At 39.1% G+C, this 26,694-nt stretch overlaps 1 protein-coding gene and 2 long non-coding RNA genes across 6 annotated transcripts in view; 2 read left to right on the forward strand and 1 right to left on the reverse strand.

Moving 5' to 3' along the window:
- LOC149123421 (uncharacterized) overlaps positions 1-16,667 on the reverse strand; it is a 44,142-nt gene extending 27,475 nt beyond the window's left edge. Inside the window, exon 1 of the long non-coding RNA XR_016216016.1 lies at positions 16,404-16,667. This is a non-coding gene — a long non-coding RNA (uncharacterized LOC149123421). The remainder of the gene's footprint in view (positions 1-16,403) is intronic.
- Positions 16,668-16,742: 75 nt separating this feature from the next.
- MACROD2 (mono-ADP ribosylhydrolase 2) overlaps positions 16,743-26,694 on the forward strand; it is a 2,169,899-nt gene continuing 2,159,947 nt past the window's right edge. For 3 of the 4 annotated variants that reach the window (XM_051846213.3, XM_051846214.3, XM_008256366.5), the window contains exons 1-2: positions 16,743-17,078; positions 24,061-24,177. In XM_051846213.3, coding sequence (XP_051702173.2) covers positions 17,033-17,078; positions 24,061-24,177 — 163 coding nt within the window. In that variant the 5' untranslated portion in view covers positions 16,743-17,032. The remainder of the gene's footprint in view (positions 17,079-24,060; positions 24,178-26,694) is intronic. The other variant, XM_051846215.3, reaches the window with a different exon arrangement.
- The window catches only part of LOC149123422 (uncharacterized), a 52,637-nt gene continuing 50,905 nt past the window's right edge, over positions 24,963-26,694 (forward strand). The window contains exon 1 of the long non-coding RNA XR_016216900.1: positions 24,963-25,016. This is a non-coding gene — a long non-coding RNA (uncharacterized LOC149123422). The remainder of the gene's footprint in view (positions 25,017-26,694) is intronic.

Here is a 26,694-nt window from a genome sequence, read left to right on the forward strand (position 1 = left end):
GAAGGTGGTGGAAGATGGCCCAAGTACTTGAGCTCTAGGCATCCATGTAGGAGACTCTAATGGAGTTCCCAGCTCCTGGCTTTGGCCTGGAGCAGTCCCCACTTCTGTGGCCATTTGTGGAGTAAACCAGCAGATGGAAGATATCTTTTTCTCTCTCTCTATCACCAGTCTTTCAACTAAATAAAATAAATCTTTTAAAAAATCAATATCTTTGGGCCGGCGCTGTGGTGCAAGCGGTTTAATGCCCTGGCCTGAAGTGCTGGTATCTCATATGGGCGCCGGTTCTAGTCTAGGCTGCTCCTCTTCTGATCCAGCTCTCTGCTATGGCTTGGGATAGCAGTAAGAAGATGGCCCAAGTCCTTGGGTCCCTGCACCCACGTACGAGACCCAAAAGCAGCTCCTGGCTCCTAGCTTGGGATCAGTGCAGCTCCGGCCATCTGGGGAGTGAACCAGCAGATGGAAGACCTCTTTCTCTGTCTCTGCCTCTCTCTGTAACTCTTTCAAATAAATAAAAAAAAATCAATATTTTACCTATACTATTAACAAATAAAGGAAATAACTATGTAGAAGCTATCTAAAGTTTTTAACTTTGTCAATAGTCTGCTAAATTTGTATATAATCATATAAAATATATATTTATGGGGTCAAGTGGAGTGACGTAGCTGGTTATGCTTCCACCTGGGATGCGTGCATCCTGTATTAGAGTACCTAGGATTGGGGCTAGCATTGTGGTGTAGTGGGTTAAGCCATGGCCTGCAATGCTGGAATCCCAAATAGGCATTGATTCATGTCTGGGCTGCTCCACTTCCAAACCAGCTCCCTGCTAATGTGCCTGGGAAAGCAGCAGAAGATGGCCCAAATGCTTGGGCCTCTGTACTCACGTGGGAGACCTGGAAGAAGCTGCTGGATTCTAGCTTTGGCCTGGCCTAGCCCCAGCAGTTGCAGTCACTTTTTTTGGGTGTGAACATGGGAGATCTTGCTCTAACTCTGCCTTTCAAATAAATAAATATATCTTCAAAAAAAAAAAAAAAGTAACTGGGATGGAGGCTCACACATACTTCAGATCTGGCTCCCTGCTAATGTACACTCTTGGAGACAGTACCTGGATCCCTTGCCATCCATGTGGCCTTGCCTTTGTTCTTGTCCACCCTGGTTGTTGTGGGATTTTGGGGAATGAGTCAGCAGATGGGAGATCTCTTTTTCTCTCTGTCACTATGCCTTGCAAATAAATTTAACTTAAAATTATTTAAAAATTAGTATGTAATATTAAAATATATAGTAGCTATAATACTATAAGCATATGAGATAATGTTAAACAGACATTGAATGTGGAGGTAAGAAATTAGTCTGCATTTAAGGAATTCCTTGTCAATAAACATGTTATTGAGGATTTCTGACATATAGCAAAATAAAATCCAGATTCTTCAGGTTGGAAAAGAATTGTTTCTCCAAACAGTATTACCATTTAATCACTAAAAATGGATAAACATTTACGATGTCCTAAATTATTTTGCTATTACAAACAATATCATAGTTAATAACCTTGAGCATGTTTCCTATGAAACGTTTGAGGGTTTGCTAGGGTAGACAATAAGAAATTGACTTGTTCATTTGAGAAGTGATGTGCCCGCTGCTGGCGCCATGGCTCAATAGGCTAATCCTCTGCCTTGTGGCGCCAGCACACCGGGTTCTAGTCCCGGTCGGGGCACCGGATTCTTTTCAGGTTGCCCCTCTTCCAGGCCAGCTCTCTGCTGTGGCCTGGGAGTGCAGTGGAGGATGGCCCAAGTGCTTGGGCCCTACACCTGCATGGGAGACCAGGAGAAGCAGCTGGCTCCTGGCTTTGGATCAGCGCGATACGCCGGCCGCAGCGCGCCGGCAGCAGTTGCCATTGGAGGGTGAACCAACGGCAAAGGAAGACCTTTCTGTCTGTCTCTCTCTTTCTCACTATCCACTCTGCCTGTTAAAAAAAAAAAAAAAGTGATGTGCCCACTTTATATTAATAGTTAATTCCAAATTGGCATTTCTCCAAACTATCCTGATTATCCTTTCCTGAACAACACATTTTAATATTCATTTTTCCTCACCTTAACCAAACTATTGAACAGTAGAGGTCTTAAATTCTGATGCTGCTAAAATTAGCAATACTTTCCTTAGAACTTTTGTGTTTTGGTCAAGGCTTTCTTTTTTAAAAGCTAATATTTTATCTTATTTGAAAGGCAGACAGAGCGAGAGAGAAGGAGAGACAGAAATTTCACATCTGCTGGTTCACTCCCTACACCCTACAATGGCTGGGGCTGGGTTAGGCTGAAGAGGGATGCAGGAAGTCAATCTTGGTCTTCTACAGGGGTGGTAGGACACAAGTATTTGAGCTGTCACCTGCTGCCTCCCAGGGTTCACATTAAGCAGGAAGTTGTAATCTGGTGCAGAACTGGGACTCAAACCCAGGCACTCTGATATGAAATGCAGGCATCCCAAGAGAAGTGTTAATTGCTTCACCAAATGCCCATATGAAAAAGGTTTTCTTATCAAGCATTTAAGTATATATTCTCCTGTATTTCTTTAAACTAGTTTATAGTTTTTTGTTTTTACTGTTTGCATTTTAAATTCATCTGAAATTATTTTCTTGTGACTGATATGAAGTAATTTCTAACATTTTCCTCTAAATGAATGGAAGTTTTGTTTGTTGCATTCATTATAGTCCATCTCTTACTCACTGAATTGAAAAACTTCCTTTTGGGTAATATCTTCACATTCATACATTGGTCAATTATTGAATTTTAGGTTGTATTTTCTTGATCTATTTGTCCATTCTGCCAATATCCTTACTGGGGTAGATTTATAATTGCATATAATATTATCTGGTTGAACAAGAGCCTCTCTGTGCAGGGATGCACGCATGCATGCACATAGACTCTCAGTTCCTTTTCTCAAACTGATGTGTAGTGTACTTTTCTAGATGAATTTTAAAGTAAGCTTGTCATATTCATTTGGAAGTCTGTTGATATTTTGGCTTGGACTACATTGGATTTACATGTTGATTTACAAAGATCTGGCACTTTTACAATATTGAGATGGATTTAGATGTATAGCTTTAATTTATTCAAGTTTTTTGTTTAATGCTCTTCAGAAAAATTTCATCACTATTCATATATGTCTTCTTCCATCTTTATTAAATTTATTCTTAGCTATTTCCATTTTATGATATCTATTGCTACACTGAAAGTTATTTTTAAATGAATTTTTGTTATTTATATTAAAATTAAACATTTATTTAGATAATCATCAGTTTCAAAGGTTTCTTTGCTTCCATTGATTTTTGGTCTTCCTATGGGATTCATTTTTTATTTTGCTGGAGCATGTCTTCTAGCCATTATTTCAGCTAGGATTGATGGGTGATAAATTTTCTAAATCCATTCATGTCTGAAGTATCATTTTGTCATTATGCTTGTCTGATAGTTTGTCAGGTTACAGAATTCTAAGTTCAAAATCATTTTCTTCTTGGTACATAGAAAATACTGCTGCACTGTCTTCTTAAACTCAATGCTACTGGAGTTGGAAGAACATGACACTCTTTTCTTTTGTTTGTATGTCTTTTCTCTTTGGAAGCTTTTTGGATTTTCTTATTATCCATGAAGTGCTAGAATTTTCTAAGAGTGGGTCATTTCTCAGTCTTCTTGTTTGATATTCAGTGGGACTTAATCTGAAGACTTGAGGTATTTTTCAGACTCTAGAATTTTCTGATTTCTTTATTTTTCCTCTCAGTTCTATTTTCTCCTTCTGGGATCCTGTGAAGGGATCTGAAACTTTTGGATGGATCCCAAAAGTCCCTTATCCTTAATTAAGGGCCTTCTATCTCCTATCAATTTGCATTGTGATCTGAGAGAATGTCAATGTTACTCTTCAAGCTTGAGAGTTTTATTTTTACTATCAGATATTTCATTTCCAAATATTTCATTTTTTATTATAAAAGTCTGCTCTTGCTTTATGGATATAATAACTTCCCTAAACACATATTTTGATGATAATTTTATGTTTTTTTTTTTTTACTTTTATTTAATGAATATAAATTTCCAAAGTACAGAATATGGATTACAATGGCTTCCCCCCCATAACGTCCCTCCAACCCGCAACCCTCCCCTTATCCACTCCCTCTCCCCTTCCATTCACATCAAGATTCATTTTCGATTCTCTTTATATACAGAAGATCAGTTTAGCATATGCTAAGTAAAGATTTCAACGATAATTTTATGTTTTAAAGTCTTCTTTGGTCTATGAATTCTGTTTTGTTACTGATATGTATAAGTGTAGGGAGTTTTTTATTTTGTGTTGTTAGTTTTCCTCCACTATTTGGTGATTCTTTATTGTACTCAAATTGGGCTTGAGTTTTCCCTGTTTACCTGTCTATGAATGCTATTGCTAATCACATGAACTTTCCACCAGTGATATTTATGGGTATTGCTGGATATGTTTTTTTGTTTTTTTGGACAGGTAGAGTTATAGACAGTGAGAGAGAGGGACAGAAAGGTCTTCCTTCCATTGGTTCACTCCCCAAATGGCCGTTACAGTCAGCGCTGCACCAATCCAAAGCCAGGAGCCAGGTGTTTCTTCCTGGTCTCCCATGCAGGTGCAGGGAACCAAGCATTTGGGCTATCCTTTACTGCCTTCCTGGGCCACAGCAGAGAGCCAGACTGGAAGAGAAGCAACTGGGACTAGAACCCGGCGCCCAGATGGGATGCCAGCGCCGCAGGCAAAGGATTAACCATGTGAGCCACAGCGCCGGCCCCTGGATATGGGTTTGATAGGAGATAGTCTTCAGTGAATAGAGGTTTTCTGAATATCACTAGGTAGGCATTTGCAGCTGTACCCAGTATCTTTGGCCCAAATCTCCCCAAAATGCTCTCACCTGGATGGTTCAACGCACAAGACTTGTCTCTATGATGGTGTGAAAACTAATACACAATCAATTGAATCCATACTTTCAATTTTTGAATTTTTATCTTTTTCTGGGCTAGTGATATGCACTATTATATCCTCTAGTGTTGCTGGGCAGTAGAAGCAAGCTTTTAAGTAGCATGACATTATTGAGGTTAATCCCAGTTGCAGAACATATCTGTACTTTGTTTTCATAATGGAATAAAATGTACATACATACAACAATTTGTTTATCTACTTATCCTTTGATCACTATTTGTGCTGTTTCCACATTTTGGTATAATGAATAATGATTCCATAAACATTTGTGAACAAATTGCTGTGTGGATGTATACATTAAATTATAAAATATATATATGATTTCTTGGGTTTATACCTAGTAATGGAATTAATGTGTCATATTGTAAATAGTTATTTAGCTTTTTGAGGAATAATATTGTTTTCCACAGTGGCTATGTGTGGGGAGCAACTGAGACTAGACTAAGTTACTGGAATTAAGACTTATTCTATGCATCTGCTCTCCCACAATATGGCGCTGAGAGAGAGACCAAACAACTTCTACACAGCTGCCTCCAGTTCGACCAATAAGCTGCAGAAGCTGATCCTGCTCCTGATTGGAGGAGAGCAGCGTGCTCGGCGTGTGGGCAGCAGAGTTGGGATTGGTGGAAGAGGACTATAAAGGAGGAGAGAGACAACATGCACCAGGTACATCTGAAGGAACACCTGAGGAACATCTGAGCAGCCCCCAAGAGAGCTGGCCAGCGGTGTGCCACTCCTCTGCGGAAGCGGGGAAAGTGGCGGCGGGGGGGGGGGGGGTGCCGCCCCTCCATGGAGGTGGAGAGGCCGGCAGCTAACCCAGGACGGCGTCGTTCCTCCACGAGTGAGGGAACGAACGGCAGCTAACCCGGGAAGGGCCGGGCAAGAAAGAACAGCGCAGGGTTCGGTGTCATTCCTCCGCGAGAGGGGGAGCGACAGCTATGTCATTTTATATTCTGACCAGCAAGGTATGAGACTTTCTATTTCTTCATGTTCTTGTCAAAACTTCTTATTTTCCATTTTTAAAATTATAATCACCCTATTTGCTGTGACATGGTATCTCACTTGAGGTTTTGGCTTGCTCTTCCTGAATGACCAGTGATATCGAACACACTTCATGTACTTAGCCATTTCTGTATCTTCTGATAAATGTCTATATGTCTATTATAGTCCTTTGCCCATATCTGTTTTTTTTTTTGACATTTTGTGGGTGAATTGTAAGGGTACTATATATTCCAAATACTAAACTCTTATGTTCTATGAGTTGCAAAACTTGTCTTCTATTCTGTGTGTTGTATTTTCTATTTTTTGATGATATCCTTTGAAGCATAAAATGTTTTAATTTTGATGTCCAGTTCATCTGTCTTTTTTTTTGGGGGGTTGTGCTTTGCTAACCTATTTAAGAAATCATTGACTAATTCAAGGTCAGGAAATTATGTTATCTTTAAGCTATATATTTAGCTATTATATTTAGGTCTTTGGTCCATTTTGGATTAATTTGTCTATATGGTATGAGGTATAGGTCCAAATTCATTCTTTTGTATATGGCTATACAGTTGTTCTCTCCATAACAGTGAATTATTTTGGCATCTTTGCCAAAAAACAATTGGTCAAAAATGTAAGGTCTACTTGTGAATTGTCAAATCTATTCCATTGACATATTTCTATATTCATGCTAGCACCATACTGTCTTCATTACCTGTAGTTTTGTAGAAAGTTTTGAAACTGGTAAATATGAGTCGTGCAACTTTGTTACGTTTTTAAAGAACAGTTATTTCCACATGAACTTTAAGATCAGTTAGTCAATTTCTGCAAAGGAGTTATCTAGGATTTCGATACTGATTGTGCTGAATATGTAGATCAATTTGGAGAATACAATCATCTTTACAATATTAAGTTTTCTAAACCATTAAAATAGGACATTTTTTTCATTTATTAAGGTCTTCTTTAACTTCTGTCAACAATTTTTGTAGTTTTCAGAGTATAAGTTTTGCATTTCTTTTAAAATGTATTCCCAAATATTTACTTCATTTTGATACTATTTTTTTAACTTTTATTTAATGAATATAAATTTCCAAAGTACGATTTATGGATTACAATGGCTTCCCCCACATACCGTCCCTCCCACCCACTACCCTCCCCTTTCCCACTCCCTCTCCCCTTCCATTCACATCAAGATTCATTTTCGATTATCTTAATATACAGAAGATCAGCTTAGTATACATTAAGTAAGGATTTCAACAGTTTGCTCCCACACAGAAACATAAAGTGAAAAATAATAGATGATTTTTTTTAAATGATGATGAAATCAGATCAGACCTATTGTCATGTTTAATCCCAGTGAGAGTCAAGTTGGGAGTTGATAATTTCTTTCTTTTTTTTTTTTTTTTTACAGAGGATCAGTTTAGTATACATTAAGTAAAGATTTCAACAGTTTGCACCCCCATAGAAACACAAAGTGAAATATATTGTTTGAGTACTCGTTATAGCATTAAATCTCAATACACAGCACATTAAGGACAGAGATCCTACATGAGGAGTAAGTGCACAGTGACTCCTGTTGTTGACTTTACCAATTGACACTCCTGTCTATGGCATCAGTAGTCTCCCTATGCTCCAGTCATGAGTTTCCAAGGCTATGGAAGCCCTCTGAGTTCTCCGATTCTTATCTTGTTTAGACAAGGTCATAGTCAAAGTGGAGGTTCTCTCCTCCCTTCAGAGAAAGGTACCTCCTTCTTTGAAGACCTGTTCTTTCCACTGGGATCTCACTCGCAGAGATCTTTTGCCAGAGTGTCTTGGCTTTCCATGCCTGAAATACTCTCATGGGCTTTTCAGCCAGATCAGAATGCCTTTAGGGCTGATTCTGAGGCCAGAAATTTTGATACTATTATACATGGAATTATAAAAAAAAAAGATTTATTTATTTGAAAGGTAGAGTTCCAGAGAGGGGAGAGAGGAGAGAGAGAGAAAGAGTCAGTCTTCTATTTGCTGATTCACTCAAAAGATTGCAACTGGCCTGTTGCTGGGCTGATCTGAAGCCAGGACCCTGGAGTTCTTCCAGGTCTCCCACGAGGGTGCAGGGGCCCAAAGATCTGAGCCATCTTCTACTGTCTTCCCAGGCCATAGCAGAGAGCTGGATCAGAAGTGGAGCAGCAAAGATTCGAACCAGTGCCCATATGAGATCCTGGCACTGCATGTGGTGGTTTTACCTGCTAAGACACAGTGCTGGCCCCTGGAGTTGTTTTCTTAATTTTATTTTTGATTACTCCCTGCTACTTAATAGAATTAATTTTTGCACACTGATATTTTATCTTGTAATTTTGTTGGACTCATTTACTGGTTTCAATGGTTTTGTAGTAGATTCCTTAGTATTTCTGGTATACAAGATCATGCCATCTGTGAATTCGCCTTTACTTCTTCCTTTCCAATCTTGATTTTCTTTCTGTGGTGTAACTGCCATGGCTAGAAATTCCAACACAATGTTGAGCAGAAATAGAAAAAATAGACAAGTTGTTTCATTTCTGACCTTAGTGGGAAAGCATTTAGTCTTTCACCATTTAATATTTTACTTTTGGGTTTTTCAAGGCTATCTTTTATCAGCTTGAAGGAGTCTCATTTTTTTTTTAAAAGAGCTTTATTTATTTATTTAAAAGGCAAAGTAACAAGGATGGAGGGAAGGAAGGAGAGAGGGAGAGAGAGAGAAAGAGACAGAGAGAATATCATCCAGCTATAGGTTTGCTACCCAAACATCAGCAACAGCCAGGGCTGGCCAGGCTGAAGCCAGGAGCCAGGAACTCCACTGAGGTCTCCTACCTGGGTAGCAAGGACTTGAATATTTGGGCCATCTTTTGTTGCCTTCATAGGCTCATTAACAGGAAGTTGGATCAAAAGTGTCATGGCCATCACTAAAATATAGGATGTCAGTGCTGCAAGTGGTGGCTTAACTCACTCTACCACAATTATGGTCCTGAGGAAGTCTCCTTCTATTACTACTTTGCTGAGTTTTTTTTCCAAGTCACAAAGCATATTGAAATTTTTTTTTTTTTTTTTGGACAGGCAGAGTGGATAGTGAGAGAGAGAGAGAGACAGAGAGAAAGGTCTTCCTTTTTGCCGTTGGTTCACCCTCCAATGGCTGCCACGGCTGGCGCGCTGCGGCCAGCGCACCGTGCTGATCCGAAGGCAGGAGCCAGGTGCTTCTCCTGGTCTCCCATGGGGTGCAGGGCCCAAGCACTTGGGTCATCCTCCACTGCCTTTCCGGGCCACAGCAGAGAGCTGGCCTGGAAGAGGGGCAACCGGGACAGAATCCGGCACCCCAACCGGGACTAGAACCCGGTGTGCTGGCGCCGCTAGGTGGAGGATTAGCCTATTGAGCCGCGGCGCCGGCCCAGCCTATTGAATTTTGTTGAATGGTTTTTATGCATGATTGGGACGTTCATGTTGTCTTTGCCCTTTATTCTATTGACGTGATGTTACATTAATTGACTTTTGGATAGTAAAACAAGCTTTCATTCCTGGTTTAAATCCAAATAAATATTCCTTAAATTGAATCTATGAGTAAATTATGTGAGGATTGAGTAAAAGTTAAGCTATGGTCAAAGAAAGAAGAGAGGAAAACAATATTCATTTTCAGGCTTACGAAATGCTGAAACCTTGTAGGTAGAATGTTATTCTATAAACACTTAAAAAGAATATAAGCAAGTTTTCAATAGTATTTTTCAACCAATTGAGTCCTGTATTTTTCCTACAATTAGAATTAGAACTAGAATTTCTAGAACTAGCCCATCATGATATCCATATTTTAGATTAAAGAACACTTGACAACCTGCCTCCAATAGCCTTCCTTAGTAAAAAATACTGTAATGGGTTCCTCATATATTTGTTCTCTCTCTCTCTTACACATACACACACACATCTTCCCGTGCATTGTCCCAAGTACGAATACAATTTCTCACAACTATCTATCCTCATTGGGTATTTTAAAGTACTTTCACAAAATGGGGTTAATTGGGAATATCATTGTTAACTTCTGGTTGTCTAGTTAGTTTAAGTCCTCAGTGCTGTTAGAGCAAAGAAGAAAGATTCTCAGGGAGAATAATAAGAACAGAAAACTTACTTTTAACTGTGACCCCAAGAATTATCAGTATCTCTATTAACAGTGACAAGGGCTTCATCTTCTCCTAAGCAGCTCCTCTTCACTGTAACACAGGCAGAACTAGGTGGCTGGCCCACAGGATTCCTCTTCTCAGGTCTAGGGTGGGACAGTCAGGAGTCAGTTGCTAAGTAACCATTTCCTTACTTTTGGGCCAATGAGCTTCCAGGAAGTTCCTTTCAACCTGGGATGAAGGCAGCTGCTGAAGAAAGCAGGCTGTGGGAAGGAGCCATATTTAGTGTGCTATTCCCTTGGCTAGGGACAATGCGTAGACCTGAGATATATAGGTGTTGCTTCCCAATACAAAAGTACATTTTGTATACATCCACATTCATGTTCAACTGTGTGCAGAGTTATTTGGAAGTTCTTGTTTTTATGTTATTTCTAGAGGTATAATTTGTACTTATGGGAAAATACAAGTACATGAACTGATCTGACATCATCCCTTAACCTAATATCTCTAGACTGTGGAACACAAGAAATACTGAACCACAGCTGCTTTGTTCAGAATCAGGATGAAAATCTTCATCGTCTATTTGAGTTAGGAACTGTTGAGGTTTAACTGAGATGAAGGCAAACAAAGACTGTTTAAAAACACCTTCTTTACTACTTCGAATAATATGGGTAGTTGACAAGTGAGTATCCTAAGGCTACCAGAAATCAAAGTAGATTTTTAGGGAAAAGCATGGAATCATTAAGACCATCCAAGGATTCAATGTAGTTAAGAAATTATACCTAAATGTAACTTTTTGCAGTGTGTCCTGATAATTGTTCAGAAACATATTTTGTTGCCATGAACTTGCAGGTTTATTTCCTTTGTTAGTTTCCCATTGCTGGAGGAACAAAATAGCATAAATATAGTGGGTTTGAACCTCAGAAATTTATTCTCTTATAATTCTACGTCCAGAAATCCAAAAGGATTCTTACTGGGCTAAATGTAAACACAGAAATAATTTCATCTTGAGGTTCTAGGGAAAAGTCCATTCTTTGCTTGGAATTTTCCATCTTCTAGTGGTTGCCAGCACTTTCTGACTTGTGGCCACATCACTTCAATGTCTACTCAGTTATCACTTGCCTTCTCTTCTGTACAGTCATGAGTTGCTTATCAATGGAAACATGTTTTGAGAAATGCACCAACAGGTGATTTTCGTCATTTGGTGAACATTGCAGAATGCACTTGCACAAACCCAGATAGGACAGGTCAATCACTGAAAGTGCCCTCTTGTTACAACCAAGAGATGCAGTAAACAGGAGATATATAAAGCTGCTGCCACTTTAATACAATATAGTTTATAATAAACTTCGTTTTTGTAAGTAGAAGTACACTGTAAAATAATAGTATAGAAAATACATAAACCCAAAACAGCCATATAGTGTCATTATTATGTAATGTATATAGTTGTATGTGCTATACTTTTATATGATTGTCAGTGCAGTAGGTTTGCTGACACTAGCATCACCACAAACATGTGAGTAATGTGCTGTACTATGATATTATGATGGCTATGACATCACTGGTGATTGGAATTTTACAGCTCTACCATAAGCTCATGGAACCCATGTCATAGTGTGGTCTATTGTTAATGTTGTCATGTGGCACATAGCTGTACTTTAATCTCTCTCTACTTTCTTCTTACAAGGATACTTGTGATTACCAATAGGATTTACCAACATAATTCAGGATAATCTCAAAATGTGTAATCTCATCTACAAAGTACCTTTGTCATATAAAGTAACCTTCACACATTCCAGGGATTAGGATCTATTGTACTAAAGTGATATCTTTGGGACTATTATTCTGTATAGCACAGTCTTTACTGTCTTTTGTTTCAACAAGGGATTTCAAAATGATACATTTCTAATGTTTATATTTACTAAAATTGCCTACATATAAATTTTAAAATGGTTTCATCTGATATCAAATATTCTCCCCCTAAAATCCTTTTCAGTCCCCATTTGGATCCAGAATTTTCAGCAGATAATCTTGCCTCTTAATTCACTGATATTGATGCAATTTGACCAATGTTATCCTAATTTTCTTCCTTTTTTATTTAAAAAATTGACTCTTTTATCTATTCATTCTTTTTCTCATTTATCCCAAAAATGAAATGCTCTTTTGTATTTCAACCCAAATTTTCTTCCTCACTCTTACTTCCATCCACTTCTTTCTCTAGTATTTCAATCTATCTGATATTCACCCTTTGTGTGTGTGTGTGTGTGTCATTTTTTTTTTCATCACCATAATTTTTAAGCACTCATTTCATCTGTCCCAGGAAAATTTTCCTTCTATCTGACTCAGTACAGGTCAATCACTGAAGGTGGCTTCTTGATACAATTAAGAGATGCAGTAAACAGGAGATATAGGAACACTGTCTCCTCTATTTTTCCTTCATTCCTAAACATTCTATAAGAATATTTCATAATCACTGCTTCTGGCTCATTGCCTAAAACGTATTCTTCAATTATTTATTTTTATTTTCTGTACTTTATTTATACTATAAACACTTTATCTTTTGTCAGTTCTTATCTTACTTGATGTATGCAAGACATCTGACATTTCATACTACAAAATCTCCTTGGAAATATAAAAACAAAATTACTATTATTTTTTCTGCTTCTTTATACAACTTCTCATTCTTCTATCAGCTCCTCACTCAACATTCTTATATTAAATACCTAAATCTTTGTCAAAGATGAATTATAACTCTCTTAGGCTATCAGCAGTTTCATTTTTAATTTCTTTTTGTGTTCAGATTAATATTAGTGCTTCCTCAAGGTAATCCCTTCTGTTCACATGTGTTCTTAATTTTTCAGCATCTCTCTATGGATGCTTATTTAAGTTTAAAATTCATTTAATAACTATTTTTGAAATTTTACAATGTGCTAGATATTGTGCTATTTTCTGGGGTTGGTAAGCACAAGTATATATATATATATATATATATATATAAAAGCACAAAATATATATATTTTCTGTCCTTGGTGCATTTATACATCCAGAGAGAAAGATGGATAACCACAAAAACATGTGAATAACTATAAACAAAAAAGTGCTTTATAAGAAATTAAATGAGCCCTGAGGACAGGTAAAGGGAAACAGAATAGAGATCAGGTGGAGTCAGAGTCAGGGAAGACTTCTAGGGAGTGATGCTTAAGCTGAAATATGAAGGATGAAAATGGGTCAACTAAGCAAATTATGTCCTAGGCATAATAACAAACATGTGAAAAGACCATATGGTAACAATAAGATGTGTTCAAGTGTTGGGCATTGCCTAAACTCTCCATTACAATATGGCACCTGGCGGATGTTAGAGGGGCGTGTCTGCTGCTGCCGAGGTTAAGCTATGTAAGATCAGACCACCGTCAGGGATAGGTCCGCTTTAGTTCCGGACACGTGGACAGTGCATGATCCCTATACTTTACTTAAGGTGCCCCTGTACATGGTCCACCAATGCCTGTGTAACCTTTTCTCTGATTGGCTCCCCTACTGCGCATGTCCTTCTAAGCTTTATATGCCTGCACACTTCAATAAAGCGGTTCCTGCTTCGACAGAACTCACCGGTGCCTGTGGTGTGTTCATCACCCGTCGACCCTACCCTTCCCATTCACCTTGTTGGGAAGTGTCTGCACTGCCCTTGCTGGTCAGGGGCTAGCATTGGGCTTGAGACCCCGACATTCAAGGAAATGACCAGTTCTACAAGTTGATGTGGCTGTAACCATAGACTGGAGAGTGCAAGCAGGGGTGGAAAAATGGTAGAAGACTTGCTTTTTAAGTGATATCACTCCATTCTTAGTGATTTTATTTTAATAAGAAGACCTTATTGATCAACTTAGACTGACAAAACCCCATAGACTGCATGGCTTAAACAACATTTATTTTCTCACAAATCTGGAGGCTAGAAGTCTGAGATCAAAGTGCCAGCTCAGATTCTGGTGAAGTTCATGGATTGCAGATGGTTGCCTTTTCATTTTCTCATATAGTATGGAAGACAGAGGGAGAGGGGAAGTAAAGAAGGTGAGGGAGTGGGTGGGAGAGGGAGAGAGAAAGATTTAGATAGAAATGCACCACTTCTTTTAAGGCCACAACCCTATCAGAATTGAGCTTCACCCTTATGATCTCATTTTATCTTAATTACCTTCTAAAGATTTTATCGCCAGATATAGTCATATTGGAGACACACAAAATTTGAAAAGACATAATTCAGTCAACAGCAAAGTCCACCAGAAAAATCACTGAATGATTTACAACAGTGAGTTGACACAACCATATTTGACAAGATAACTTAATGCAGTACATAAAATGGACAAAATAGGTACAAAAGTGGACATGAAGGCCATTTAGGAAGTATTTACAGTATTCCAGTTAAACTGAGACTGAGTTTACTGCAGTGCTAGCGAAAACTAGAGATTCTAGCCTCGTACAGAAGATTAAATTTTTTTAGCAGCTATGGCAATAACAATATTTGTCTTTTCTCTGTTTTCTCTGATAAGTGGGAACTAACATATGGAGTACATACACACAAAAAATCTTAATGTATATAAGCGAAATTGACACCAAGTGATTTGACTATTGTTAATAACACTTGTCTATATTCCTGCAGAACTGTGTTCTTTCTACTTTTCACTTGTACAACACTTTATGTAGAGGAGTATTAAGCCTGTGATTACATAGTAAATTCAAAGTATGTTACTGCAAAAAATGAAAAGAAAAAAAAGAAAAGAAGGAGGAGCGAAGGAAGAAGGGCGAGAAGGAAGTATCATTATATTAGAATTGTTTTTATGAAATACATGAAATCTGTTCTCTTTATAATAAATTTTAACATGTAAAAAAGATTTAACAGAAATGATGATTAGTTTCTAGATTCTTTGACCAAATGGGTGATGTAACTATTCAAAAAGATAGGGAAAAATGAAAGAAGACTAAGTTCAGGGCAAGAAACACGAGATCCACTTAGTACATAGTACATTTCTGGTACTTTTGAGACATTATACATTTAACACTTTTGAATGATGGTATTTTGTCATAGCAGTATTAAATTCTGAAATAAATGTCCTTTATAAACACCACTGCTTTAACATAAAAAGTTCTAATGTTTTTGACTTGAGAGAGTGGATAATCAAGAGCAGAATGGTTCTTTAGACTGGAGTGCAAATAGCTTCCTTGTTGAATGAAAGGTGGCCAATGAGATATATTTTCCTACAGACACCTTACAATTTGCATTGCAAATAAGAACGTAGTATCTTTTCCATGTAAGTTATCACTAATATCATTATTTTCTTTTTTAACCATACCATGAAATTTTCATCTCCTTACCAATCTTACTCCCAGCATTACTCCATTACCAATTTTTATTGATTGCGCCTTGATAATACCACTTGAATCAAAGCCTCCCTTCTATTTTTACTGTCAATAAATTACTTTTTTATAACTATCGCAATTGTCACTTTGTTTTGGAAGTCTTTTCCACTTCTCCCAGCCAAATAAATTTTTATGCATTTCTCAGCATTAAAACAGTGAAGACAACGACAAAATAAAAATTATTACTTCACGACTCTATGACTCATTCTTTTGAGAGTGTCCCATTACTCAAAACATGCTACTCGTTATCATTCTTAATGGGACCCCCCCACTCTTCCTTTTCTTTTATTAGGAAAAATATGTTCCAAATAATTATCTTTCTAGTATATATAACAGAATTGGGAACAAAACGTTGATTTACCATAGCCACCAAATCAACCTAGTAGAGAGTCTCATAGTTAGAAAACCAACAAATTTGAGGGAGGAGGGTACTAAACTTCTCAGTGCTAGGTCACTCTACACTTGTGGTGGACTGTATGGGAATTCGTTTTCAGAACCTCAATAGATCAGTATTACCAGAACCACTACCTCTGCTTGAAGAAATTGGTGGAGGAATAAAATTAAATAACTTGCCTCTGGTTAATGCCCACAGGGATTTTGACGTAAGACTTGTATTTCCAAGACACCATTTCGGTTGACCTCAACTTCCTGCTTCTTAAAACTCCCGAGCAGACAGGTCTACTTGTGTTCTTTCCACACATCACCAAATTCCAAAATGTAATTTGTTAACTTTTACTACAAGGTTATGGGACTCATTGCATAGGGTCTGGGAACCATTTTTCAATTCTTTAACTTCTTTCGGTCTTTAATTGCCCACCAGAAAGACAGCTTCAGATTACCTGGTAAAATCCTCCCTGACGAGAAAAGAGTAAGCATGGACAATTCGTGTTGCCCCGGGGTCTACTTTCACATAACGTCCCCCAGTACCTGAGGCAGCTTTGGCTGGCTCGCTCCCTCGTCACCTGGCGCACCTGGCCCTACAGGCCACGCCCCCAGGTACTCCCGATGCCACGAAGCCAGCGCAGAGCCGAGTCCAACTCCAGCTCCTGCTAGGCGCCCGCTCCACGCCCCGCCCTCCTCGCGAGGCCATCTCCAGCCCCTTCGCTCCCTGGCTCCGCCCTTTCCAGCTCCCTAACGTCCTCGGCGTCGGGCCCGAGCCTGCGCCTGCGCGTGCGCTCTGGGTCCGAAGTCGGGGCGCGCCTTGGCTAGAACCTGGAGAGCGGCGGGCGGTGCAGCCAATGAGGGACGGCGCTGCCTAGCGGCTGGGGGGAGGGGCCTGCGCGGGGGTTAGGTTAGCGCGAGGCGTGACCTAGTTGACAGGCTCTAAGGTGCTGCTGTGGCGGCTGCCGCGGGGCTGAGGCGGGTGGGAGCCGGAGCCGAGCGCGGGCTGAGGGAGGAGGGCGGCGACTGGAGAGCAGCGAGCGGCGCGGGACCCGGAGCCTCTTTCACTTTTTCCCTCCCGAGTGCCCCCTCCCACCCCTCCCACTCCACACACACCCTGTTTGCCCGTGAGCCTGGGGAACTTGCAGCTTAAAGCCAGCCACCCCCACGGCAACATGTACCCCAGCAACAAGAAGAAAAAGGTGTGGAGAGAGGAGAAAGGTAACCCGCCCGTCGAGTCCTGGGGGTACGGGGGTGGGGGTGGGGTGGGGGCGGGGGTCAGGCTGTGTGTGCCGCGGCGCCCGCCGCCCGAGCTCCCGCCTCGCGCCCTCCCGGCCGGTGCCGCCTCCCTCCCGTGTCCGTGTGTACACACGCGCACAGGCGCGCGCACGCCGGCGAGCACGCGCCGCCCCCGGCACCTGCAGCTCGCGCACGTGTGGGCGCACGCCCCTCTGCTGCCCGCCGTGTCCGGTCACCTTCTCTCCCTAGGCGGGGCTGCCCTGGCCTCGCGAGCCGTGTGGACCCTCCGCGCGGCGGCCCTCGGGCGCGGCACAACTTCCTCTAGACCCCAGCTGGGACTCCGGCACGCCTGGCCGGGGTGTCCCACGGACAAGTGCCCGGCGGCTGACGCTCAAGCTGCGGTTGGCTGCTGCGCGTCCGAACCCCCTGCCCCCTCGTTCCTTCCTACCTTCCTCCCCTCTGCCTGCACCTCCCAAATTGTCAGGGTGTCCGCAGCTCCGGGTGTTCACCGGTTTCCAGGTCCCCCTCCTTCGCCGCCGCAGTGTCGCTTGAAACCTGGAACTCTAGGGGAAACCTGAAAAGAGCATCTTGTCTGGAGGATAAGCGCCTTCAGAGAAGTCTGCACGGACTCTTTCAGCAGCGTGTTTAATCCCATTCGTTGTGTGAAGTTGCTCAGGGTCTGGTTGTGTGACTGATCTGTCTGTGACAAACTCCCCCACCCCACCGACTGTGCCTTTATTAAGGTTTATCCAAGACCAGGCAGATTGACGACACGGATTCCTTTAAGAAGCAGAAGTGTGTAATTCAGTCTCTCCACCCAAACCTTCTCTCTCTGTTATTACAGTTATTATTCTGTGGTAAAACTTGAGTTTTTACCGTTTCCCCCCTTCCTTTTCACACCTCTTTCCTTTTATTCTGTCCCTTTCTTACAGACATGTAGCAAAAAGTACTTGCGTTGCTAGGCTAAGTGCACTAAACATCAAGGATGAGAGTAGTGCCCGGTTTTCCTGAATATCCCATCTTTACAGAAGAAGGGGGGAAAAGGCTGAAAGTTGATACGCTTGACTCAAGCTCTTTAAAACCCTAATTGCAAGTCCCGACTTTATGGACATGAAGGCAAAAACAGGGGAAGAAAAACGGGAGTTTCGGTGGAAAAGCAATCCTCTGTATAAGGCCCACTTCCAGCAATGCACGAGGAAAGGGTTGAGGGAATTCTTTTTTCCAAATTAAGTACCAGGAATATTGAATATAACTGAATAACAAAATGATCTTTAAAAGATTAGCTTACATGACATTTTGTTTTAATTGTTACAAGCAGATAGAGAACTAAAAGTTCTGGTGTTGCAAATAAATGATGTTGAAGATAATCCAATATATAAAGTAGTGTAACATAAGTTTGTTTTTGCAGTAGTAGTTACTTTAGTTTCAACACACTTTGAATAAGCATTTACCTTGTGAGCATTGAAAATTTATGCATATTTTTATTGATGGTCTTGAAATGTTAGCTTTGTATTATTGATGATAATGAAGGCAAAATAGTGGAAGACATAGACATTGTTTCAATAACATGAATCATTGATGAAAAATTGTGAGTACTTAAGAACTATATTTTGTCATATTAGAAAATAGTATTCCTAAAGTAGCCGTGTTATAATGATTCCTTCATTTGACTACTACACAGTTGGATTGTGATAGCAGGCAGTTAATAATCTTTTTTAACATCTTACATTTCCTCCTTCCATTTCTTCTAATAATCAGGGAAATGTAATCAAATTAATATTTTCTAAAGAAGCAAATACACAAGAAGGCACTTAACAGCTCATTGAAAACTGAACTATTTTTTGCTAAAGTTTACTATTAAAAGAATTATAATTTGAAATTTTTCATGTATATCAGTTTTTTAAAAGAAAATCAGATGTCTGCTTTTGGAAATTTTTTTATAATGATTTATTTGTTTATTTGAAAGAGTTACACAGAGAGGAGAGGCAGAAAGAGAGAGAGAGAGAGAGAGAGAGAGTTCTTCCATCAGCTAATTAACTCTCCAGTTGGCCACAAAGGTCAGAGCTGCGACGATCTGAAGCCAGGAGCCAGGAGTTTCTTCCAGGTCTCCCACGTGGGTGCAGGGGCCCTATCACCTGGGCCATTTTCCACTGTCTTCCCAGGCCATAGCTGAGAGCTGGATTGGAAGTGGAGCAGCCGAGACTTGAACTGGTGCCCATATGGAATGCTGACACTGCAAGTGGTGGCTTTACCTGCTATGCCACAGTGCTGGCCCCTATTTTTGGAATATTTAAATATAAAATATACCACCAAGAAGGAGCTAAGGATTTCTAGTACAGTAGTTAGAGATGCTGGTAGGATGCATGACCTTTTTCCCTGTTATGCCACTGAGAGCTGATAGCATGGTATTTTCTCAGCACTTATTTAAATTTAAAGGAAGGCTTACTCACCTCATTGAAATGTCAAGACATTCTGTAAACATACTTGTATTTTTACTCTGTACCATGTAATAAGTATGTCTATCTACTTAAATGTTTGGTTCATAGAGGGAAGGATTCCTTGTGAATGTAAATCATTTAAATAAAAGTTTTATGTGTTGTTAAAGAAACTAACACATAACTAGGTAACTGAGTTCTGAATACTGCGTGTTAAATAAACTGTTTAGTATTTTGAGCCCTGAAATTGAATATTGCAATTTAAATTATCTCATTCTTTTCTTGTTTCACAGTGTTTCTTATTTTTTGTTTTGTGTCCACACTTGAGTTTTTAAATAAGCTGAATGAGAGACCAAGTCTCATGCCTACATATATCTTCTGACTTCTATAAAAAGTGTGAATTGCTTTATAATATATTTAAACCTCATCAGTAATATTATAATAGTTACTAATTAGTGATATGAGAGTGGTGCTTTGGCAACTGCTAGTCACTTCCTCTTTCTACCATTAAGTGATAATTCCAAATTTACCATTCCCTTCAAGTTTCCTATCCCAACAAGACACTATTTCCTTGTACCTAACAGATGGCATGGGTTTTTCATTCACAGGAAAAATAAATGCCATATGACATAAACAGCTCTAACATCCTTTTTCATAGTCTCATTGATCTGTTTCTTTACATGTCATTTTGGCTGTGTTCCTATCTTAGGGGAGGTGTTTTTCATTTTCGTGGTTAACTCCCTTGCTTGGTCTGTATATCCCATCTCCTTTGTTCTTTGAGACCTTGTGTCATCATTTAATTCACTCTTGGATGTGTTTAATTTTCTTGGTGTCTTCAGGTTCCTCTCCACTGTCTATAACAATACTCAAGTTCTTCCTCCTTAAGGTAGCATTTCTTCCACAGGGCTTCTTTTTTGGAGCTGCTGTTCTTTCCCTTTTTTTCCCAGCCCCTCATAGTCTCCTGGATTTCAGTTACATTCTGATGAAACTAATGTTCTATCCAGCTTCTTAACAATGTGCCTGAAAAGACAGAGGAGGATGGTTGAAATTCCTGGGCCCCTGCCACCCATATGGAAGAACGGGATGGAATTCCTGGTGTCTGGATTCTGCCTGAACCAGACCTGGCTGTTCTAACCATTTGAGGAGTGAATCAGAGGGTAAAAGATCCTTCTCCCTCTCTTTCAGTAACTCTGCCTTTCAAATAAATAAATAAACAAACTTTAAAAAATGGAATGACTTATTTTTACTCGTCCTGACTTTCCCTTAGTAGTTGCTGATATTTTCTTCTATTTATTAAAGCTCTTCTCTGCTTGTTGTCACATCTCTGGGGCCTTGTACCCCCAATTCCAACTAAATTTTAATTCATTGTTTCTCTATTTGTGCCAACTTCCTAATAGTTGCTTTTTTTTTTTTTTTAAAGTTTGGGCCTCTCTCTTTTTCTCTTCTTCTAGGACCAGAAATTTAGGTTAGAATTTCCAAAGTCTAAAAGCTAGTACTCTGTTTTGAGATGCAAATACTAGACTTTAGCTTCTTCAGTGTCCTGTATACTCTCTTAAACTCGGGTGTTGAACCTTGATTAGTTTGATTTGAATGTTAACTCTGACTAAAATATTGTCTCTCTTTTTTTAATCTTCTATGGGGTAGTTTGTAAAGAGCTAGTTCTAGGAGTGGGAAAAATATTAGTTCCCTACTTTTTGTTCACTTGCACTTAAATTGATACTTCTGAAGTTTATTTCTGTTAAAGATGTTTGAAATCATTATTTTGTAAGGATTAGATTATCTTAAACTAGATGTTATTCTAAGACCCACTTACCTAAACTACAATACCTCATAATATGTTGAAAGAGAATTGGAGAGCATGGAAGTATAGCTGTCAATCACTCTACTGTTGAGATCTTTGATAATCTGTGTAATACATGACAGCTAATGTATAGACTTAGTGAGGATCCCAGTGTCAGTTTATGTATTGTTAGTCAATCCTAATATCTTTTTTTGTTAGATTAAAAACAATATACATAAAACTTCTTGAATTCCCACCTCCCCTGCATTCTAGTGGCTTATTTCATGTATAATCTGGGATATGCATAATCAAATTTGAAAAGTTTGAATATTAGTGGTTTACTTTATAGGATAAAGTAATGCTTAAACTGCTCAGCATGACATACAAGTCCCTGTTCAGTTTCATTTTACCTTATTTTGCTAGCTGTTTTTCACATCTGTGGCTATTCTCATACCCTTGTCTTATACAGCTTCATTAAAATATTTGTATCTCCTTATTTTTGTTACTTTGGTAACACTTTTCTGTTATACTGAAATGAGCTTTTAATTTCTTTGTGGCAGAATTCTGCCTGTCCTTCATGAACCAGCATATATGTCACCCTTTTTGGGGGAATTTTTTCTGAGCATTATAGTATAGTGGTTAGTAGCATAGGCTGTATTCTCTGAGTAATGGAAGCATCTGGATTTTAATCTTAGCTTATTATTTGAAAGTTCTTTTGCTTTGGGCAACTTATTTAAGTTAGCTATGCTTCATTTCCCTATCTGCAAAATAGGGATAATAACATTAGCAACTTTATGAGTTGCTGGGAAGATGGTTTCAATGAGATTATATATGTAAAATACCGGGTACACTGTTCTTTATAAATGATACACACTATCATTATTTCCAAGATGCAGTTCTTTTAAATATTTTAATCTTATAATCAAGATATATATTTAAAGCAATGCTATCAGCCGGCGCCATAGCTCAATTGGCTAATCCTCTGCCTGTGGCACCGGCACCCCAGGTTCTAGTTACGATTGGGGCGCCGGATTCTGTCCCGGTTGCTCCTCTTCCAGTCCAGCTGTCTGCTATGGCCCAGGAGGGCAGTGGAGGATGGCCCAAGTGCTTGGGCCCTGCACCTGCATGGGAGACCAGGAAGAAGCACCTGCCTCCTGGCTTCAGATCCTTGCAGCACTCTGACTGCAGCACACTGTCTGTGGTGGCCATATAGGGGGTGAACCAATGGAAAGAAAGACCTTTCTCTCTCTCTCTCTCTCTCTCCCTCCCTCCCTCCCTCCCTCTCTCTCTCATACTGTCTAACTCTGCCTGTCAAATAAATAAATAAATAAATAAATAAAGTAATGCCATCACCACAAAGCTATTACATTGAAAGTGTATTTTTATCATTGATAACATTATAGTATTGAGGAATATCTAGGTGGCTTACTTTCTTTTGCTGTTTATATGAACTTTTTTGTTTGTATAGGATTTATTTTATATCTTACCCGTTTTTTCTTTTGTCCTGTGTGTCGCTCCCCGTCTTCATGGGGGAACGACACTAAACCCTGCCTAGGCTTCATATCCGAGTCACGGCACCATTATGTCGCTCCCCGTCTTCGTGGAGGAACGACACAGGACCCTGCGCTGTTCTTTCGTCTGCTCGGCCCTCCCCGGGTTTGCTGCTGGTTCTTCCCGGGTTGGCTACTATCCCTTCCACCTCCGTGGAAGGGCAGTTCCCCCTGGCCACATTCCCCACTTCCGCAGGGGAGCGGCACACCGCCGGCCGGCTCTCTTGGGGGCTGCACAGGTGTTCCTCTTAGGTGTTCCTCTTAGATGTTCCCCTTAGATGTTCCCCTTAGATGTTCCTGGTGCATGCCGTCTCTCTCCTCCTTTATAGTCCTCCTCTGCCAATCCCAACTCGGCTGCCCACACGCCGAGTACGCTGCTCTCCTCCAATCAGGAGCAAGTCCTACAGTTTATTGGCTGAACTGGAGGCAGCTGTGTAGAAGCTGTTTTCTTCTCTCCCAGTGCCATATTGTGGGAGAGCAGATGCATAGAATAAGTCTTAATTCCAGTAACTTAGTCTAGTCCCAGTTGCTCCCCACACCTGTGAATTTCAGGGTTAAGTATCTTTTGTACCTGCTGTGTGTATACATATCATCTGGCACACAGTACACTGTCAGTAGATGTTGATTCAAAAAGTAAATGAGCTTATTTCTTGGATTATCACAAGAGAGTTTTCTTCATCAGGCTTTTTTAAATTTTATTTTATTTTTTTTGCTAAAATGGAGTAAATTTGATAATTCTATTTGGGAGGCAGAGAAAGAGAACAACAGATAGGGAGGGAAGGAACCGGGGAGAGAGAGTATTCCCATCAGCTGATTCACTTTCCAAATGCCTTCAAGTGGTTGGGGCTGGACTGGACTAGGTTGGCCTGAAGTCTGATCCAGGAACTCAGTCCAAATCTCCATATGAGTGGCAGGAATCCAGTTATTTGAACCATCACCGCTGCCTCCCAGGAAGCCCATATCAGAAGTCTAGAGCCAGAGCTGGCATGAAACCCAAGTACTCCAATATGAGACATAGGTGGCAGCATCCACCCCGGTTTGACACCTTTTAACACTCAAATATGGAGCCATTGGATTGTATTTGGTGTTTCTTAAGGCCATACCAAATCTTTAGTTCAACATGATTAATACTTAAAATATAAAGTAATTCTTGAGTTTAAAGTTAAATACAAATGGAGATTCTGCTTTTATTTTGCAAGAACGTTTACTGAAGATGACCTTAGAGGAGAGGCGCAAAGAATACTTAAGGGACTATGTTCCCCTGAACACCATTCCATCGTGGAAGGAAGAAATGAAAGGCAAGAGCCAAAATGATGGTAAGTTTCTCAGAACATTTTTTAGGTAGAAGCTGTTCCTATTTCTTTATGGCTCCTATGTGATAGTTGTTGACAGGAGTGAATAATTAACATTCAGTAAAGAAATAAATGATATTTTTGTTACTTTGCTATTTGTGCTTATTGGCTGATTATATTGAATTGTTTCTAGTAATCTGTTGTGTTTTTAAGCTTCAGAAAGTATATTAACATAAATTTTGTTATGAAACATACCATATTTATTTATGGTGCTTTTTAAAGTTTCCCTTTTTTTTTTTACACTATTATCCAGTATCTGGAGCAAATGCTATTAGGGTTTACTGCTTTTGGTGTGATGTTTTTAATTTGTTTTGATTAGTTTTATTTGCATTAGATTTCTTTAAACTGTCTTAAGGATTGGATACAGTTGGCAAAAATGGTGTTAGGAAGACTAAAGGAAAACCAAATAATATTTCACATACTTTAGAGGAAAATATATGTTTTGTATGGTGTATTATTTGTACATGTGCAGTATTTGTGTGACACTACTCTCATAAAGTTTTTATGATTTGATGAAGAGTCTAGATTGTGTTAGAATATAAATGAAATTTTAAGTGTTAAAAAGGTAGGTACATGGAAAAGTTTCTAAAAACAGAATAATAGATTTAATGAATATTTAATATGCTCATCTCTGAATTAATATTCATTGATGCTAATGATCTGAGTGTGAAGTTTAGACAAATGAGGTATTTTTAAGGGTACCCAAATAGTTGAGAAATAAATGTTACTTTATGGAATAGACTTGGAACATGTTGGTTCCACAGATTGTGGTCTTAGATTCATGGGGCTACAGAAGGTGCAACGTATGATGGCCCAGGAAATGAAGACCAATGGTTAAAACCTGTGGGAATACTAACCAAATTATGTTGTGATATCCATGAAGAGAACACATTCATTTGAAGGTTTGGGCTTTAGACAGAATTTTGTTTTTAAACAAAATAAAAATGTGAGGTTAGGAATGAGAAGATGTTGCTTGGAAACGTGTGACCTTGGGCAAGTGGGAATGACTCTACAAAAAAGTTCTCTTGGGGGTCACTGGACAAGCTGATTGGAATGTGAACTTCTTAGCTGCCTTCCCAGTGTCTTTAGTAAATGTGAATTGTTCAAATGATGGTTTAAGACATCATGCAAATAGAAGGTCGTGCTGTGTGAATGAAAAGAAAACAGGGCTAGAAATCAGGAAGATAGAGTTCTGATCTTATGTGACCTAGGGTCTTATTCCTCTTCGTGTTTGGGCATTAGTTATTTTTTATTTTTTGATTATAAGCAACTGATATTGAACACTTGAGCACCATTTTATTTATGGCTAGTAAATCTCTTCAGTTTGTCTTCATTCATTTGATTATCTTTTTTGATCACTGTTCTATCTCTTCAGTTTTCTAAGGGTGCAGTACATGATACTTTTAATGAATTTTGCCTCTTGAAAATAGAGGTAGAATTCTGGTGCCAAAACAATTGACAGTAGAGACCCTGCTGCATTGCTTAATGTGGGTTCTGCTCACCTCTGTATGGAGTCTTCACTTTTCTGTTAGCTGCTTTTGTTTGAAGATTCAGCAGTAGCAGTGTGAGGGAGAACTAGCATATTAAGAGAACTCAGAATTGGATGTTTTCAGAGCTACTACATGCCAAAATATGTCTCCCAAATCGGAAAAGATACTTTCAATAACGCCTGACATGGTTATTCTCTAACTAGATGATGTGTATTTAATTCTGTCTCCCAATGTGAACTTTTTAAGTGGTTTATAACTGTCCAATGTATTTCATTTTTTCCCTTCATGTTTTTGATTTGAAAGTTCTTCATGGGGAACTAGGTGATGTGATAAAAATTGTATTTCTATAAAATAGTATTTTATTCTTAACATCTAGCATCTGAAATGTTACTTGCTTCTCTTTTATGAACTAGAAACTGATGATAGGCCCCTTTTTAAGGAAATGGGATGGCTGATTCTACAAGTACTATTTGTTAATTTATTCATGTAATATGCATATTTCAAATGTACTTTCTGTGTTACCTGTTTGGTACTCAGTTATAATAAAATATTTGTCAAGAGAATTTTAGTATTTTGACAGTTTAGAATATTCTTTAAAATACAAATTTACAAAAAAGATAAAGGACCATTATACTTCTAGCTATATTTTTATATTTTGAAATGTTTGTGTTATTGTTAAGTGTATATGAGTAGGTATTGATATTTATGATAGTTTAAATTTCTAAATAATGAAATTTCAAACTAAGTATTGTAAGAAGTCTGTTTATAATTACTATTTACTTAGTTACAGCTTTTGGAAATATTTTTGGGGCTAGGATAGTACATAAACTTTAAATTTAATGGTTTATCATAACTGTTTTTAAAAATTATTTTTATTTTCATTTTGTTTTAAAGAAAGAAAGAGAGAGCTATCTTACATCTGCTGGTTCACTCCACAAATGCTTACATAAAAGCCAGCATTGGGCCAGGCAGAAGCCAGGATCCTGGAACT

Source organism: Oryctolagus cuniculus, chromosome 11, assembly GCF_051225735.1.
Source record: "Oryctolagus cuniculus isolate XC-2025 breed Fujian yellow rabbit chromosome 11, ASM5122573v1, whole genome shotgun sequence".
NCBI lineage: Eukaryota > Metazoa > Chordata > Mammalia > Lagomorpha > Leporidae > Oryctolagus > Oryctolagus cuniculus.